General features: G+C 43.5%; 1 protein-coding gene across 1 annotated transcript in view; it reads right to left on the minus strand.

Moving 5' to 3' along the window:
- The window catches only part of LOC122935987 (ankyrin repeat domain-containing protein 65-like), a 40,641-nt gene that overhangs the window by 11,052 nt on the left and 9,256 nt on the right, over positions 1-20,333 (minus strand). Inside the window, exon 2 of the mRNA XM_044291962.1 lies at positions 1,094-1,643. Coding sequence (XP_044147897.1) covers positions 1,094-1,643 — 550 coding nt within the window. The remainder of the gene's footprint in view (positions 1-1,093; positions 1,644-20,333) is intronic.

Below are 20,333 nucleotides of genomic sequence, written 5' to 3' on the forward strand. Positions count from 1 at the left end.
AACTTTTCCAATTTCCAATATTTATGTAATTCTCAAAACTTTTGGCCATGACTGTACATTGCTGTGCTCAGTAAGCTGCGCTAGAGGCCACTGTGCTGATCGGCGGTGCTGCCGTGTGTTGGACCCCCATCGAACACATAATTATGATCTGTCCTGAGGATAGGTCTTCAGTATTAATATTAAACACTCATACAACTCCTTAAAAGGGATCTGTCCGCTCTCCCCACATATCTGTTGTAAATAATTGTATACCTGAATGAACAATTCTGGAACATCTTTTCTTAGGGCTAGTTCACACAGGGGATTTTGTCCATGGAATTTGGCAGAGATTCTCCACCAAAAACCATGGGGAACCTGCGTTGGAACCACCTTCCATTGTTTTCAATGGCAGGCCATGCTAATACTCATGTGATCACGATTTATCTTTCGGGACTGCACTAAGAAAGGACATGTGTAAAAAAAAAAAAAGTTATATATAATGAATACTGTATTTGAATAAATATTAAAATATAAAAATTCAATTCACCCCCTTTCCCCATAAACAATAAAAAAATAAACCTCACCAGTATCATTGCGTCCCAAAAATCCACTTCAGCAAGTGACATTTATCATGTCGATAAAGTTAATACAAGCCACTTAGTAATGTATTGTGATTGTCCATATTGTCTCCTTTGCTGGTTGTATTCATTTTTCCATCACATTATACACTGCTCATTTCCATGGTTACGACCACCCTGTAATCCATCAGCGGTGGCTGTGCTTGCACACTATATAAAAAAAAAACAACACATCCTCTCTGGTGACTGGGACCATTGGCGCTCACAAAGGCTGGTGTTTTTTTATAGTGTGCAAGCACAACCACTGATGGATTGCAGGGTGGTCATAACCATGGTTACGATCCAGCCAGCAAAGGAAGCAATATGGATAATCACAATACATTAGTAAGTGCCTTGTATTAACTTTCTCTACACAATAAAATATATTTGCTTAAGTGACTCAACCCCTTTAATTTACTTTTTATTAAATATATATATATTTTTTTTTTTTAAAGAATAGTTATGCTTCCAGAATGTTTTTATCAAAATTTGCTTACCTCTTTATAACCATTTTCTGCTGCCAAATGTAGAGCAGTTGTCCCCCGGGTGTCCTTAACATTGACGTCCACCTTATTCTTTAATATATAGTTGGTGACTTGTATATTTCCAGCCAGTACAGCCAAATGAAGCATTGTCATGCCTGTGTTGGTGTCTTTTTCTAAAGAAATGCCAAGGGACATTAGATAATCTAACACATCCATGTGGTCATTAACAGAGCACCAATGCAGTGGAGTCCATTTGTTGTTGTCTCTGATGCTGAGCGAAGACTTGTATTTTAGTAGCGTTTTAATACAAGGAAGGTGGCCATTTCCTGCAGCTAGATGCATTGGTGTCTCCCCAGAAGATGACAACACATCAGGAGATGCGCCACACTCTAATAGATGTTCAGCTAATTCTGCGTGTCCATTCCATGCAGCACGATGAAGCGGAGTATAATTCCAAGAATCCCTGACATTAGCAGAAGCGCCTTTTTGTAATAGATATTTTGCAAGGGCTAGATGTCCACAACATGCAGCTATGTGCATTGGAGACCATCCTCTGTAATCTCTGGCAAATACAAGATGAGAAGTTACAAAAACAGTACAGAGCAGACAAAAAAATTCACAAAGCATTTAAAAATCCAGATTTGGATGGACGGATGATCAACACAAGTCTTACACTGGCTATACACGCGACATTTCAGCCATTTTTTCTGACCATTGTTGAAAATGATATCACTATGATCACTATGTGATCAATCAAGTTGGAAAATTTCAGGTGTTATTGGCTGAAACTGCATGTGTATGGCATGATTGACCGATTTGGGTGGATCATTTACCTTTGTGCTCAAGGTCCAGGGTCAGCAAGTTTAGTTTGTCATGTTTCTGGTGGCTTCAATGCCAACAAGCAGAAATCTTAACCCCTGACGTAAACAAAGGGGGTTTTAGCTAAACAGCTGGCTTTAATCAATTATTACATGTACTCAAAATGGTGCATTAAAAACCTAATAAGAACATTAAAAAAAAAATAAGACTTCATACAAGTACATTGATGAGAAAACAAAAAAGTTATAGCTCTTGGAATGTGATTTTTTTAAAAAAATGTGCGTGGTCACTAAGGGGTTAAAACTGTGTTCAATTGATAAAGAAATTGTCAAGAGCAGGCTATACCACAGGAGCATAATTTTGTGCGCTCTTGAAACAAATAACAGAGAACAAGTTTACCTCAAAAAGTGGTAGCGATGGGAGATTACCTCACATGACTTCTCAAACTAGAACTATGTTTTCATTCCATGCCATAATTACACTCCACCAGGAGAAAGCCTGTCTCCAGGAAAAGGAACAGTACAGTAACAGATCAGCCAAGTGTTCGTTACTCAAATAAATGGCATCAAAAAGTAATGTACCTCCAAGGCAATGTTCATACAGTACAGTTCTTCACAGTAAAAATACTGCATGAGGACAGAGCGAGTACATCTTGTATCCCTGGAGTACACATTTTACAGGTTCAGAGGTCTTAGGTTGATACCAAATGTCTTCAAGGTTCAGGTCCTCAATAATTTACATGACGCAGTGGCGGACTGGCCATAGACCCTACAGGGAAATTTCCTGGTGGGCTGATGACCATCAGGACCTTCCTCACGGCAGCCAGCCTGGTACATAATGATCTGAGCATTAATTAATGCTGGGCAATAAAGCACCTGGCCTTGGACCGTAGCTGACCTCTTTACTGTGTTGTAGTCCTTAGGACAGTAATACAGTTGCATACTGCATTAGCAAACAGTGACTGCAGTTGCATCTTCTCTGGAGTCATCCTCTATCCATATAGTGACCTCAGCATGAGCATGGGAAACTATGCCTCTCTGCCCCACCATTCACCCCAATAGGCTACAGGGTAGTGTACAAATGGTGCAGGGATGCAGACATCACAGGCTGGTAGAGGCCTATGGCCTACACCGCAGACAGTGGCATGGGAAAGACTCAGTTATTTCATTTGTTTCTTTCCTTGACCACTTGGAGAAAATGTTACTGGTGGCTTTTTAACCCCTTAAGGACACAGCCCTATTTCACCTTAAGGACCAGGCCATTTTTTGCAAATCTGACCACTGTCACTTTAAGTGCTGATAACTTTAAAACGCTTTGACTTACCCAGGCTGTTCTGAGATTGTTTTTTCGTCGCATATTGTACTTCATGACACTGCTAAAATTGGGTCAAAAAAGTTAATTTTTTTGCATAAAAAAATACCATATTTACCAAAAATTTTGAAAAATTTGCAAATTTCAAAGTTTCAGTTTCTCTACTTCTGCAATACATAGTAATACCCCCAAAAATTGTGATGACTTTACATTCCCCATATGTCTACTTCATGTTTGTAGCATTTTGGGAATGATATTTTATTTTTTGGGCATGTTACAAGGCTTAGAAGTTTAGAAGCAAATTTTGAAATTTTCGGAAATCTTCAAAATCCCACTTTTTATGGACCAGTTCAGGTTTGAAGTCACTTTGTGAGGCTTACATAATAGAAACCACCCAAAAATGACCCCATTCTAGAAACTACACCCCTCAAGGTATTCAAAACTGTTTTTACAAACTTTGTTAACCCTTTAGGTCTTCCACAACACTTCATGGCAAATGGACATACATTTTTAGAATTTAGATTTTTTGGAAAATTTTCCAATATAATCAATTTTTTCCTGGAAAAAAACAAGGGTTAACTGCCAAACAAAACTCAAAATGGGTTGCCCTGATTCTGTAGTTTGCAGAAACACCCCATATGTGGTCGTAAACTACTGTTTGCCGAACGGGAGGACATAGAAGGAGGGGAACACCATATGGGTTTTGGAAGGCAGATTTGGCAGGACTGGTTTTGTTTATACCATGTCCCATTTGAAGCCCCCTGTTGCACCCCTAGAATAGAAATTTCAAAAAAGTGACTCCATCTAAGAAAGTACACCCCTCAAGGTATTCAAAACTGGGTTTACAAACTTTGTTAACCCTTTAGGTGTTCCACAAGAGTTATTGGCAGATGGAGAAACAATTTAGAAATTTCTATTTTTTGGAAAATTTTCCAATATAATAAATTTTTTCCAGGAGTAAAACAAGGGTTAACTGCCAAACAAAACTCAAATGGGTTGCCCTGATTCTGTAGTTTGCAAAAACACCCCATATGTGGTCGTAAACTACTGTTTGGCCGAACGGGAGGACATAGAAGGAGGGGAACACCATATGGGTTTTGGAAGGCAGATTTGGCAGGACTGGTTTTGTTTATACCATGTCCCATTTGAAGCCCCCTGTTGCACCCCTAGAATAGAAATTTCAAAAAAGTGACTCCATCTAAGAAAGTACACCCCTCAAGGTATTCAAAACTGGGTTTACAAACTTTGTTAACCCTTTAGGTGTTCCACAAGAGTTATTGGCAGATGGAGAAACAATTTAGAAATTTCTATTTTTTGGAAAATTTTCCAATATAATAAATTTTTTCCAGGAGTAAAACAAGGGTTAACTGCCAAACAAAACTCAAAATGGGTTGCCCTGATTCTGTAGTTTGCAAAAACACCCCATATGTGGTCGTAAACTACTGTTTGGCCGAACGGGAGGACATAGAAGGAGGGGAACACCATATGGGTTTTGGAAGGCAGATTTTGCAGGACTGGTTTTGTTTATACCATGTCCCATTTGAAGCCCCCTGTTGTACCCCTAGAATAAAAATTTCAAAAAAAGTGACTCCATCTAAGAAAGTACACCCCTCAAGGTATTCAAAACTGGGTTTACAAACTTTGTTAACCCTTTAGGTGTTCCACAAGAGTTAATGGCAGATGGAGAAACAATTTAGAAATTTCTATTTTTTGGAAAATTTTCCATTTTAACCCATTTTTTCCAGCAATAAAGTAAGGGTTAACAGCCAAACAAAACTCAATATGGGTTGCCCTGATTCTGTAGTTTGCAAAAACACCCCATATGTGGTCGTAAACTACTGTTTGGCCAAACGGGAGCACGTAGAAAGAGGGGAACGCCATATGGGTTTTGGAAGGCAGATTTTGCAGGACTGGTTTTGTTTATACCATGTCCCATTTGAAGCCCCCTGTTGCACCCCTAGAATAGAAATTTCAAAAAAGTGACTCCATCTAAGAAAGTACACCCCTCAAGGTATTCAAAACTGGGTTTACAAACTTTGTTAACCCTTTAGGTGTTCCACAAGAGTTAATGGCAGATGGAGAAACAATTTAGAAATTTCTATTTTTTGGAAAATTTTCCATTTTAACCCTTACTTTATTACTGAAAAAAATGGGTTAACAGCCAAACAAAACTCAAAATGGGTTGCCCTGATTCTGTAGTTTGCAGAAACACCCCAAATGTGGTCGTAAACTACTATTTGGCTAAACGGCAGGACATAGAAGAAGGGGAACGCCATACGGTTTTTGGAAGGCAGATTTTGCTGGACTGGTTTATTTACACCATGTACCCTTTCAAGCCCCCTGATGCACCCCTAGAGTAGAAACTCCATAAAAGTGACCCCATCTAGGAAACTACGGGATAAGGTGGTTGTTGATTTGGTACTATTTTAGGGGTAAATATGATTTTTGGTTGCTCTATATTACACTTTTTTGAGGCAAGGTAACAAAAAAATTAAATTCTAAAATTTTTCTACATTTGCTATTTAGTTTTGTGGAACACCTAAAGGGTTAACAAAGTTTATAAAGTAACTTTTGAATACCTTGAGGGGTGTAGTTTCTTAGATGGGGTCACTTTTTTGGAGTTTCTAGTCTAGGCTACATCAGGGGGGGCTTCTAATGGGACGTGGTGTCAAAAAAAAAAACTGTCCATCAAAATCTGCCTTCCAGAAACCATATGGAGTTCCCTTCGTTCTATGCCCTGCCGTGCGGCTATATAGCCATTTACGACCACATATGGGGTGTTTCTGCAAACTACAGAATCAGGGCCATAAATATTGAGTTTTTTTTGGCTGTTAACCCTTGCTTTATTACTGGAAAAAAAGGATTCAAATGGAAATTTTGCCCAAAAATGGGTGTTTTGGCACCGTTTTTATTTTATATTTTTAACACCGTTCATCCGAGGGGTTTGGTCAAATGTTATTTTTATAGCGACGACTTTTACGCACGCGACGATGCCCAATATGTATGGCTCTCAGACTTTGGAGACACTAAGCAGGCATCCTAAAACTGCGGCCCTCCAGATGTTGTAAAACTACAATTCCCACCATGCCCTGCTGATGGCTGTAGGTTGTCTGGGCATGCTGGGAGTTATAGTTTTACAACATCTGGAGGGCCGCAGTTTGAGGATGCCTGCACTAAAACTAATATTTTTTTGGGGAAAAAAAATTGTTTCTGTGTCTCCAAAGTCTGAGAGCCATAGTGTTTTATGTTCTCTAGGGGACTGTTGGAGATTATAAAAATTTAGTACTCCATGGAAGTGTGATACTCCCTGAAGCAATCGATAATGCAGAGGCCCGGATGATCGGGGCAAGTGTCACACTGAGTAGTGGTGTCCTTCCGTATCCCCCTCTTGTGACACACTCTGCATCTTTTTTGGGTTCGTCCCTTCTTTCCAGTATGGGGGACCACACCTGGAAAGTGTTGGCCAGGGACGATCCGGGCGCCTCCAGTTCCCGAGGTACTCCGGCCTGCTCTTTCCCGGTCCGAAAAGATCAGGTCTTTGAGGACTGCCTCATAGAATTGGAGGAATGTCCCTGTGCTGCCAGCGCTTCGGGATAGTACAAAAGAGTTGTACATGGCAACCTGCACCATGTAGACCGCAACTTTTTTGTACCATGCCCGGGTTTTGCGCATGGCATTATATGGCTTGAGGACTTGATCAGAGAGATCAACTCCTCCCATATACCGATTGTAGGCGACGATACAATCGGGCTTGAGGACCGTTGCCGTGGTACCTCGCACAGAGACTGGGGTGGTGCTGTTACCGTGGATTGTGGACAGCATAAGGACATCCCTCTTGTCCTTATACCTGACCAGCAACAGGTTTCCACTGGTAAGTGCACGGGTCTCACCCCTGGGGATAGGTACCTGGAGGGGGTGGGCAGGGAGGCCGCGTTGATTTTTCCGCACGGTCCCACAAGCGAACGTGGATCTGGCGGCAAGGGACCTGAACAAGGGAATGCTGGTATAAAAGTTGTCCACGTACAAGTGGTAACCCTTATCCAGCAGTGGGTACATAAGGTCCCACACGAGTTTCCCGGTAACACCCAGAGTGGGGGGACATTCTGGTGGTTGAATCCGGGAATCTCGCCCCTCGTACACACGAAATTTGTAAGTGTACCCTGAGGTACTCTCACAAATTTTGTATAGCTTCACGCCATACCTCGCCCGCTTTGTGGGAATGTATTGGCGGAAACTGAGTCTCCCCTTGAACGCAACGAGAGACTCATCAACCGCGACCTCCCTTCCAGGTACGTAGGCCTGCTGAAATGTGGCCCCAAAGTGATCGATGACCGGCCGTATCTTGTACAGCCGGTCATAGGCAGGTATAGGACGTCCCCACTCCAGTACAGCCTGACACTGGGTTTTTGCACTAGACCCATATGCAGCACGAGGCCCCAAAATGTCCTCATCTCGGCTGCACTGACCGGCGTCCAGCCACCGGGTCTAGCCAAAAATGAGCCCGGGTTTTGAGCGACGAACTGTTGGGCGTACAGATTCGTCTGCTCCACCATCAGATTCACCAGTGGGTTACTGAAAAAAAAACTAAAAAAGTCTATTTCAGTAAACCCCACTGTGGGAATCTGGATTCCAGGATTGCCAGCGAAATCCGGAATCTCAGGCTCAAAGTCCACTGGGGGACACCAGCTAAGTTCATCGGCAGGGGGCTCCGGTGAACTTATTTGGTGGGCCGGGAAACCAGTACGAACCCCAGGGCGGCTCGTACTAGGGTGGGCCACAGGATCCCTAGCATGTGTGGCCCCTGGCTCCGCCTGGCGGCGTCTCCGCTGCCTTGGTGGCTCATCGTCATCCGATGATGATGAGGAGGATGCGGATGACAAAAGGAACGTGGGGTCATCCTCATCCTCACTGGGGCTCTCAGAGTCGGAGGCAATCTGGGCATATGCCTCCTCGGCCGAGAACACCCGGCGGGCCATGGGTGTGTGTGTGTGCGTGTGTATGTGCGTGCGTTTAAACCTTTATTCTATGTGCGTGTGTGTGGGGCCACGGGTGTTCACGTACTAAAAGTCCAGGCAAAATAAATGGGCAAGTGTTAGAAAAAAAAAAAAAAAGTTCAAACTTGCTGATCAGCGGTTCAACGCTGATCAGCGGTCGGTGGGGTGGTGGGGCGGTGGGGCGGGCGATGCGCTAACAGTGGACGGACGCTAAAAAGTGCCGGCCAGTCAGCGCACGCAGAAAAAAAAAAGTGGTGGTGGGGGGGGGGGGGGGCTGGTGGTGAGGGGGGGGCTGGTGGTGGGGGGGATGCGGGGGGGGGGCAAGTGGCAGGGGGGTCTGGGGTCTGGTAGCTGAAAAAAAAAGTTTGGAATAAATGTGATTTTTTTTTTTTTTTTCTAACTTTTCCCTTCTATCCCTGCCTAAAGGTGCCTCTCCCTCACTGACCCTAACCTACCTGGGTGGCGATGGGTGCAGGAGGGTGATGGATGGCGATTAGGGGGACACAGGAGCTGGTGCTGGACGATGCTGCCGGGTGCTCGTGCAGAACAGGAAGAGGAGGGGAGAGAGGAGCGCAGGAAGTTTGAATCTCGCGCCTCTCTCCCCTGCACCAATCAGCACCCTGGACAGCGGCGTTCAGCACCAGGGCCAGCTCCGCCTCTGCAAATCCTCGGACTGCGATTGGTGGTGTAAAATTACGCCACCGATCGCAGTCTTTTTCCGGTTCATCGGGTCACAGGACACCCGAATGGACCGGAAACGCAGAAAACCGCAGGTCTGAATTGACCTGCGGTTTTCTGCGATCGTCGATGCATTGTTACAGGATGCCGGCTGAATGATTTCAGCCGGCATCCCGTTCCGATTAACCCCCGCGGCGCCGGCATCGCTATTTAAAGCCATGACGTACCGGTACGTCATGTGTCCTTAAGGACTCGGGAAACATGCCGTACCGGTACGTCATGTGTCCTTAAGGGGTTAATACTGGGGCACATTGGGGGTATTACTACTGGACCTCAAGAAGGATAATAATTATTGCTGGAGGCACTATAGGGACACTAATTTTACTGGGGGCATTATAGGTAACATTATTATTACTGGGGACACTACAGGGTGCATTATTAGTAATTTGGCCACTATTATTACTGGGTCTACTGTAGACGAGCATTATTACAGGGGGCCTTATTTCTACTAGGGGCAATATTTTTTCGGGAGTATAGTATTTGGGTGATTGTGGGCACAACATATTTCTGTGCTCAACTGCGTTCCTAACAAATTCAGCTCACTGTTAATTAAAGGGACGCTAAAATAAAATAACAAACAAACTTTATTATACTAATTGATTAAAATCTGGGAGGACCATCACATTGCTACTCAATACCTATAAAATACCATATACCACAGCAGTCAGAGAGGCACCCTAATTCTCTGATTTGATGCCTAAGTGATTAAACACACACTGCTGCTCTTATATATTATACTCTTATATATTATTTTTTTCACTGCCACATTGGTTATCACCACTGTTTCTTAATTGGGTGTCGCAGATATAACCCTCCACCAATCCTCACATCCATAGTTGTCCTAATCACCTATATGTCCCTCACTGGAATTCATAATAAAACAAGCTTATCGCTGCCTAGTCATTCTTAATGTCATCTGTTGCAACTAGCTGAATAAACTGTTAACCCTGGCTCTACGCGCTTCTGGCTACAACCTTGCCCTCATTATGAGCCTTGTACATCAATTAGTATAATAAAGTTTGTTTGTTATTTTATTTTAGTATCCCTTTAATTAACTGTGAGCTGAGTTGTTGTTTAAACCCTAAAACATGAACTATTGAGGGATGGCAGGATTTTTGTCAGGTGGAATAAATACCACAGGTTGGGATAATGAAGCCAGATTAGTCTTTCTAGATGCACAACTACCAGTTTAGTCGCGCACACCTAGCATAAATCGTTCCATCAAATCCTTGACCAACACTTACAAGGATAACATCAGAGGGTGGTGGGAAATTCAACACTTGAAACGTATTTGAAACTTGGTATTGTACCCCGTGGTCTCAGAATTCCATTAGTACCGGTGGTATGCATACGCTCCCCAGAATTCTTCAAGAGATTGGTTCATCTCTGCATCTTATGTCCCTTCTATTAGAGGAGGAGCGTGTTATATATGAGAGAACCACCACAGCTCTGAGGGATCAGATTAAGGGAGTTAAACAATTTGCAAACAACCCTGAGTTTCCACGCAAGGAACAAACTCTCCAACAAACAATAGAGAGGTTTACAGCTCAAATCAAGGAGTGCAAGCGTTTTCAATATGTCAGGGACACCACCGATTTTAAGGAGGGACGCATTTTTGATTATAGTCAAAAACAGAGCAGGGCGCTGGAATTTGAAACGGAACCCTCTTCATCTGAGGGGGAATCCGAGAGTGGCTCTAATAGAACACAGTACATACAGTCTGCACAGTCAGTCAGTTACATCCAGAGGTAGGACCCACAACAGAGGGAGACGCAGCAGAGGGTCACGTACGTGGTGTAATTTTTTAGGGAGAGGTCAACCAATGTACGACTATTTGTTGAGGGACAGAAAATAAAGTTTATAAGAAAGGAGGAGTCTCCTACGGATGAGATGCAAATTATTAACCTATCCAACAAACCTTTAAATGGTGATGAAATTAGTCTTCTCAAGAAAGGTCTTTCGTTTGTGCCCCGTTGTGCCCAAATTGTTCGATTGGGAGAAAGATCTCCATTTGTTTATACGGAGGTTCAAATAGAGAAAATTCTTCATCACGCATGACAAACCACAATGTGAGGCATTGGGCATTGAGATGGAAGATCTCTCAGATGTCTGTATGTTGGCTGATCTATGGGAGAAGGAGGAGTCCAGGAGAGGGACCCTTCACTCATTTGAGGTCCCCCTCCTCCAAGAATCCACCGATTGGGGATCACACACCCTGTGATACCTTTTTGAAGGTGGCTACAGACCAACTGAAGAGGTTGGAAGGTGGTAGGATAGGTGGAAGTAATTTGACACACGGGGAAATGGAGGCACTGAAGGGTCTAAAGTCAGATAACTAAATTGTAATAAAACCCTCGAACAAAGGAGGTAATATTGTAATTTTAGATTACCAGCAGTATACAGAAATGTGTCTAAACATCTTGAGTGATCGACGGTGCTATTCAATCTTTCTATCCAATCCGCTGTCATCATACCGGAAGGAGCTCCACATGATTCTGTCCCAGGCATTGGACTCAAAACTTATAAGCAAATCACAGTTTGAGTTCTTACTTCCTAAACACCCACAAATAGCCTGTTTTTACGGCCTTCCAAAAATTCATAAGGGTCTGAGTCCACGAATAGCCTGCCACACTCCATAAGTACTTATGTGGACCAGATCCTTAGGCCGTTTGTCACGGCATTGCCCTCTTACGTCAGGGATTCCATAGACGTCATCAAATGTATTGGCGTCCAAATGGAAGAAGGCATGATATTAGCAAGCCTGGACGTAGAGGCGCTTTTTAGCTCCATCCCCCATGGGAAGGGATGTGAGGCAGTGGCTGTCACCTTACAGGAACGCAGTACCCATTGTCGACCCCATAATGCATTTGTGCTCCAATTAATTACATTTATTTTGGAGCACAACACCTTTCTCTTTGAGAACAGATATTACCATCAAAATAAAGGTGTTGCCATGGGGAGCCCATGTGCCCCTACCTTTGCCAATATATATCTGGGCAGATAGGAACGATAAACTGTCACTAGAGAAGCATTAAGAGAGGACACATCGTCGATTGTAATGTGGATAATATACATCGACGATGTGTTTATCCTCTGGAAGGGGGACCCAGAGTCCTTTGCGTCTTTTGTGGGTAAATTGAACATACGACTGGGGTATCTTTTTCACATGGGAGACTCACCCATCCACCATTACATTTCTCGATCTAACCATCCATAAAAGAGAAGATGGCATATTGGGTACACGTCTTGAAGAAGACAGCTACGAACAGCCTGTTAGGCTGGAAGAACTGCCATCCGCCAGTACTGAAATCAGACTCCCAATGTTAATCAGACCTCATCTAACAGCTCCAATAAGACCCCCAATGTTAATAAGACCCCCAATCAGAACTCAGCTCGAAATGGACACCATCCTATTAGCATTAATAGTGGAAACGTGGAGATAGTTCAAAGTTTCAGATTCTTGGGAGTTCATATTAGTCAGGACCTGTCATGGATAAAAAACACAACAGAAATTGCCAAAAAAGGCCTTTAGAGGCTTTATTTACTGAGGAGTCTGAAGAAAGCACAACTCCCCTGCTCTGTTATTCCTCCTGGCAAGCACTGTATGAATGAATTGACAACTAGGAGTTACCATACCCCTTGTAGAGGGGCAAAGGTTTAAAAGTAATATAAGGAAGTATTACTTTACTGAGAGAGTAGTGGATGCATGGAATAGCCTTCCTGCAGAAGTGGTAGCTGCAAATACAGTGAAGGAGTTTAAGCATGCATGGGATAGGCATAAGGCTATCCTTCATATAAGATAGGGCCAGGGACTATTCATAGGATTCAGATATATTGGGCAGACTAGATGGGCCAAATGGTTCTTATCTGCCGACACATTCTATGTTTCTATGTTGTAAGTACAGTCTGACACAGTTAACACAGCTTGGACGTGGTACATTGACAAGGGGGTATGGAGACACCCAGTTGTCAATTTATTCAAACATTCCCATGCTGAGGTCATTTACTAAGACCGGTGATTTATACGCCAGTCTTAATCCCCATGCGCTGGTGGTGGATGTGCCAAAGTTATGCAGAGATGCAGGCCTCTACATAACTTTGGTGTTTGCTTCCACCGGGGGTGCGTCATAGTTTAAACCACGCCAGTTCTCTTACTGGCATTGTTTAACACTATTTTCTACACCATAAACCGGCGTAGAAAATGGTAAATGAGATTGGCCAGCCCTCTTCCACACCATGCCCCCTTTGTCCACCAGCTTGGGAAAAGTGGCGTGAGCAAGGAAAAGTCTCAGAAACCCTTTTTGTGACAAAATCTGGTCCTTAAATACACCAAAAAGTAGCATATATTTCTTAATAAATGACCCACATGGGCTTACAGTGATGCAACTATAGGGGTCGCAGCAGTCACAGTTGTGAATGAACCCACAAGCCAGGTTGGCCTAACGACACCAGATATTTGCTTCATCTCCTTTTTATTTTCCTTTGACAAAGTATCGTAAATCTGAGACACTGGAGTAGCGGAGACAAGAACATTTATGATGACGAACATCCCCCACTGTTAAAAAGTCAAGTAAGGGAGGCTGTACAGGTAATTATGCTCTTCTCTTTTACTACTTAGCCTGGTTAAAATAGTTTCAAGTCATATCCTTGAATGTTGCTTTGGGAGTGGAAGCAACTGCTGGCCTGGGGAGGTAAGGGTTATGTATAGACAGTAAAAGTATCCTATAATTACTGAACAACCCTGTATATTATAACAAATTGGATGGTAATAAAAGGGTTATAAAACTAAAGCTGTACATACATAAAGAATGTTCAGCATCTTGAGGAACCTAAAATTAGTGCTTTCTTCTGACATAAATCCATAACTGTACAAGTAGCCCAAAATGGAGTCCAAACACACGCGTTTCAGGCACACACTGTCTCTGTGTTATCTGTAATGTTACATAGGACTGCAGGTGACATCTGCTGCTATATTTGTTAAAAGGGGCGTTGGGGGGCTGCACAATACTTGGCTTTCCCCGGGTGCTGGCAACCCACGCTATGCCACTGCAAACACCTGTTGCAAAAAGAGGCCACTGTCCATATTCATAGCAGTATAAAAGCTACGTATCTGCAGCCATAAAAGAATGGCCTTGGTTCAATGGATACCCATACCCTGTGCTGACCTTGGGAAACCAAAAAACTAAAAAGTTCCCTCTGGTACCGCTAATATTATTTACCACTACTTGTAAATTTTCCTGGCATGGCTCAATGGAAAGTAAAGGGGTCCCAGGTGAACTGGCGGTGTTTTCCCACATTATTCCGCAGACCTGTGCCTGTGACTCATTGGCTTCATATAGCATCCAGCTTTTTCATAAATAATTATAGGAACACTATCATCTTTGTGTTTTTTTTTTTTTTTCATAGGAGCCACTTGTGTTTTACTCCTATTAACTTAAACCAGCTTCTTCAATATTCCCTGGCAACGGATTTTTCAAAATAAAAACTGAATACTTTTATTACCTCCTCAACTATTCCACGTTGGCTCCTCTGGGTGTCGCTCAGGGAGATCTATGTGCTTTGAATGTAATGAACTATTCAGATTTAGCTAGAAAAAAGTGATGTGATGTTTTGCTTGCGCTCTTCCTGTTCTCCTCGGAGTGATCAGGTTGCACAGTGTTCTCCATAGTAATTATGTGAATGCGTCGGTTGTGTTCCCCTCTGTAATTAACTCTCTGCCCAAGAGTTTGTGTGTGTATTGATGCATACTGACTGATGCACTGTATGCTTATTCTATGGAGAGGTGATGGTGAAATAAGGAAACAGCAAAGCTGTAATAAGGATCATTTACATTCAAGTACTAACTTGCTGTTTCTATACTTCTAGTGAACAGGCGTAAACTGAAAGAGTGCTGCTCAAGTTCTACTCTATTAAAATTCAGTCTAGGAATTTGTACTGCCGTGGCAGTGAGATCTCCATGTATCTATCATACATATCGTTCCCAGGGACTTGTGTATACATTAACCCTGAGCCCTCATCCCTGCTATTATATATTGCACCACAACTAAATTTTTTGCTTTGCATTCAAAGAAAGCTGAGTAAGAACCCCCGTGAATATTGTGATAGTGGTGGAAGTACTTTTCACCTGGCTGTCTCAGAAACCGATACAATAACTTAAAGAGGTTAACCCACCATTAGAACTCATCACCTATCTACAGAATCGGAGGGGGTTCCAGCAATCATACCTCCACCAATAAGATACTTACTACCCCAGCTTTGGATAAGTAATAAGTTCTTATGGTGAGAAAACCTCTTTAAAGGAGTTCTTCACTTTCAGTGGCCTTTTGGCTTCACTCCTCTACATTGCTGAACCTGGAGGAGTCAAGCGCAGGAGTGGTGTGCTCCCAAGTCCTGAAAGGCTCCCCCACATGGCTATTTGGAGTGCCATTGGTTGTCTCTGAAAGTTATGGTCTCTCTGAAGAAGCCAGGGCTTTTAGAGCTGTAGTTCTTATGGAGACCTGCAGGTGTCAGGGCTCCATAAAAACACAGCAAATCTGAAATGAATTGCATTAGCCATTCAATGCAATGTATTTTTTTATTTCATATTCTGACCCCCCATAACTTTTTTATAGTTATGACTATGAAGCTGTATAAGGGGTGGGATAATTATACAGAATTTTGTGGAAGTTCATTGACTCCATTGTTCTCTCTACCTGTGAAATGTTCACTGTGCGATTGGCTGCAACACAACCCTAAAGCATGACTGATCCACCCCCATGCTTAATGGTTGGAGAGGTGTTCTTTTCATGAAATTCTGTGCTCTCCAACCATACCTTTGCTCATTGTGGTAAAAGATTTTAACCTCATCAGTTCACAGGACTTGTTTCCAAAATGCAGCACTTGTTTAGATGTTTATTTTTTTTGCAAACTTCTAATGTTGCCATCAACCGGGTCTATATTTAACTGTTTAGGTTGGTTACTTCTATGCTTCAGCAGGGTGAACCATATGGCTAGACCTTTTATCTACACCTACTCCTGTATGTACTCTATGGATTTTCTAGGTACAATTACATCTGACCCTTCCTTTTTGGCACCTTCTTGGTGATTGTGTCTGTCTGCCAACTTATATGTTTTTTATTTGCCCTTTTAACAATTTGAATAAAGATATGTTTTGGTATATTTTTGTGTATGTTTTTGTATAGAGCGTGCTTGGGGTTTCCCACATAGGAGTCTTTGGTTTTTAGCACCTGTGATTTACCCTTGGTATAATTTGGGCCCTCAGCTAGTTTTTGCCCATATCGCTGAACAGTAGAACAATGTACCAGAACTTGAGAGTCTGCTAAATCTTCCTGAAGGTCTTTTGCAGTCAAGCGGGGGTTCTGATTTGCCTTTCTAGAAATCCTAAGAGCACCTGTTTCTGAAAATTTTGTTCATCTTCCAGACCTCCTCTTGACCTCCACTGTTCTTGTCAACTGCTTTTTCTTAATTTCCAACTAAGGAAATGACAACCTAAAAAGGCTTTGCTGTCTTCTAATAGCCTTCTCCTGCTTTGTGGGCTTCAACCATTTTCATTTTGAGAGTGTTAGGCAGCTGCTTAGAAGAACCCATGGCTGCTGTATTTTGGGACAAGGTTAGAGGGAGTCTGGGTATTTATAAATCTTTAAAATTTGCATCACCTGGCCTGTCCTATTGATGATTGTGAACCAGCCTTAAAGGGGTTTTCCAGGCATTCTCATGATAGGTCATCAATATCAAATGAGAGGGGGTCCGACCCATGGCACTCCCAGCTGTCAGCTCTATGAGGAGAAAGCATGTGCATGCATGCTCTCTTCCTGCTAGCTGCTGCTATGTCTATGCCAAGCAGAAAAATATAACTGATCAGTGGGGGTGCCAGGTGTGGAACCCCCAACAATCTGATATTGATGATCAATATTAAAAGCCTGGCAAACCCCTTTAACCCTGACAGACTATTTAAGGTCTGAGATCCCAGGTGCTCAAATCTCCCTGGGTTCCCATACATTTTCAAAGGTACTCCTTTCCTTTTTTCACTCTATTTCACAAAACCATCTATTGCAGACAAGGTTTGGCATGGATGTGTCATGCTACCTGTGCAACACTAGTGTACTTGTATGGCTTATCTAATATCTAGATCAGGGGTGCATAACCTTTTTTGATCTAAGGGCTACATTGTTAGATTGTATCACTCCCAAGAACCTCAATAAAACTTAAAGCGGAATTCTCGTCTAAGACATATTGATAATATATGACAGAAATATCTAAAAGATGGCAGTCCCACTTCCATTTAGAAGGAGAATGGTGGCCCTCTGCTTCCTCATTCTGCACTGCAGATAGTTGTTGAGGTGGCCTTGCATAAGCACAGCTAGCTCCGTTGTAGTTTATTGGTGTTCCACAAACCTCCATAAAGTACAATACAAAACACTACATTCATATGCAGCCACCTCTCCATCTCATGTTTTTGAATATATATATATATATATATATATATATATATACACACACACACATATATATATATATATGTGTTCTTACTAAAGTTGAAAAAGACTCCATCAACCCGGGACTGGAAGATGTGGAGTGGAATATTGAACAGAGAGGAGTCCCAAATATAAGAGCCACAATAATGTTCAGCCGTCTCTCCACTTCATCTTTTTTTTAATACAGTTATAGGTTCATAATAGAGCTAAAATAAGATGTTTGTCCATCAAGTTCAACCAGAGACTGGGAGAAGATGTGGAGTCAAATACGGAACGTAGAGGAGTCCCAAATAGGTGTGCCAGGGATGGCTGTAGGCTTCGCTCAATATCTGCAGCGTATAATTAACAAGATCAATGGTGAAATGCATGAAGTTGTTTTGCAAGGTGCTCACATTACTGAGTTGCATTAGCTGTCCTTGTGTCTGCCTGTCATAAACCATTAGCATTTAAAGTCACCAATGAAACAGCAGATCCACATTGGGCTCATGCAAATGGATGTAATACAGCTCTGTTTTGTACAAATCCATAATACAGCTGCCATGGAGGTGCATTGACTATATGCCTCTGATTTTAGGGGAGAATATCTCCATAAATATTGTGCCTGATCAAGGCCATCCCTGCAATGCACATAGGATGCAAGGCTATGACGCAGTACAGGTTCTGTGCCTGGGCTCTGCCATGTGCTATAACCCATTGTAAGGGATTGCTTTCTCAAGCAGGGCAGCGGTGACAGATTCTCTTGCAGACCACAGGGTTAAAGTCCAAGGATGATTTATTTTTATCACACTCCGGCAATACAGGCAAACCCCAGTTATAGCTCACTTGGTAAGGTGAAGGTCCAGTAACACAAAACATAAACCAAAATAAACACCTGCCCCTCTGGACTTTGGCTAATACAGTGAAGATCCTAGCTCACCTATTGAACACAGGTCACACAGAGCATTTGGCTTCTCTAGCCAGCAGCGCAGCCATCTTCACAGACTTTCTCCAGGCATTACTCTCCCTAGACTGACAGCCTGGACTGTGCTTTATTTCCCCTTAATGATCCCAGCTGGCTTCAGCTGGGGATCCCTCAGGCTAGGGGAAAAACCTGCCCCGGAATGGGGTGGACTGGGGAGGTCCCTCTGCCAAGCCTACCTTCCCCAGTCTAATAAAATCCAGCCCATAAACTTAACAAAACTGTCTCAGCAACCTACACATTGCTGAGACCATTTTAACTTTCTGGATTTCATTTACCTCACCCAGTTGAGGAACCTGGGTGGGCTATACACCCCTTCCAGGCAGGGCCGTCTTTAACGCGGGGCAAAAGGGACAGCTGCCCCGAGACCCAGTTGCTCCTGGGGGCCCAAGGCAGCTGCCTCTTGAGCCCCGCTGGCCACTGGTGACGTGGGGAGCAGCAGCAGGGCACAGGGAGATGATCGCTTACATTGTGGAAGCACTCATCTGCATAGTCATCTGTATCGCCATCCTCAGGACAGCGATACAGATGGAAGTGCTGTGGTGGGGCATGGGAGGGAGAAGCGTCTCCCTTCCTCGTTCCTCTGATAGGCTATAGGCTGTGTTTATTTTTTTTATATGGTACTACTACTGGCACATGATTGGGGGGCATCTATGGGGGCACTTGTTACTGGCACATGATTGGGGGCATCTATGGGGGCACTTTTTACTGGCACATGATTGGGGGGCATCTATGGGGGTACTTGGACAGCGATACAGATGGAAATGCTGCGGCGGGGCAGGGGAGGGAGAGGCCTCCCTTCCCGGTTCCTTTGATAGGCTGCAGGCACTGGTCGGTGCAGGGGGCGCGATGATGTCATCGCGCCGCCTGAGCTGTACAGCTCGGGAGACAAGCCGGAAGAGGCCTTCATCGCATCGCTGCCAGCCTGATGGAAGTAAGTATAAGTGTTTATTTTTTTTTATATGGTACTACTACTGGCACATGATTGGGGGCACTTGTTATTGGCACATGATTGAGGGACATCTATGGGGCTACTTGTTACTGGCACATGATTGGGGGGCATCTACTGACACATGATTGCGGGGCATCTATGGGGGCACTTGTTACTGGAACATTATTGGGGGGCATCTATGGGGGAACATCTTACTGGCACATTATTGGGGGGCACAGTGGGGGCATCTATGGGGGAACTTCTTACTGGCACATTATTGATGGCACTTTTTACTGGAACATTGTTGGGTGGCACTTTAGGGGCATCTATGGGGATACTTCTTACTGGTACATTATTGGGGGCATCTATGGGGGCACATCTTACTGGCACAATATTGGGGACACTGTGGGGGAATCTATGGGGGCACTTTACTAGCACATGATTGGGGGGACATCTATGGGGCACTTCTTACTGGCACATTATTGGTGGCACTTTTTTCTGGCACATTATTGGGTGGCACTATGGGGGCACTTCTTACTGGCACATTATTGGGGGGCATAAATTGAGGCCACAAAGAAGGGGTATTTTATATGGGGGACGGGGGGAGAGGAACACTATGGGGGCTTCTACTGAGGCCACAAAGAAGGGGTATTTTATATGGGGGGGCTCTGTATAGGGGCATTTTATACTGGGGCACATTATGGTGGGTACTATGGGGAAGGGGAGAGAGGAGTACTATGGGCTCATCTATGGGGGCACTAAGAAGGGGTATTTTATACTTGCAAATTATGGGGGGCATCTACTCGAGCACTATATATAGGGGCATTTTATACTGGTATATTATGGGAGGCCACTAGGAAGAAGGGGGGAGAGGAGCACTATGGGGCATTTACTGGGGGCACTATATAGGGGTATTTTTTACTGGCACATTATGGGGGCACTATGGGACATTAGCTCAACTGGTTCATTAAAAGGGGGTATTTTTTGTACTGGCACATTATAAGGATAATTATTACTACTGGGAGGC

This window comes from Bufo gargarizans, chromosome 4 (genome assembly GCF_014858855.1).
Source record: "Bufo gargarizans isolate SCDJY-AF-19 chromosome 4, ASM1485885v1, whole genome shotgun sequence".
Lineage (NCBI taxonomy): Eukaryota > Metazoa > Chordata > Amphibia > Anura > Bufonidae > Bufo > Bufo gargarizans.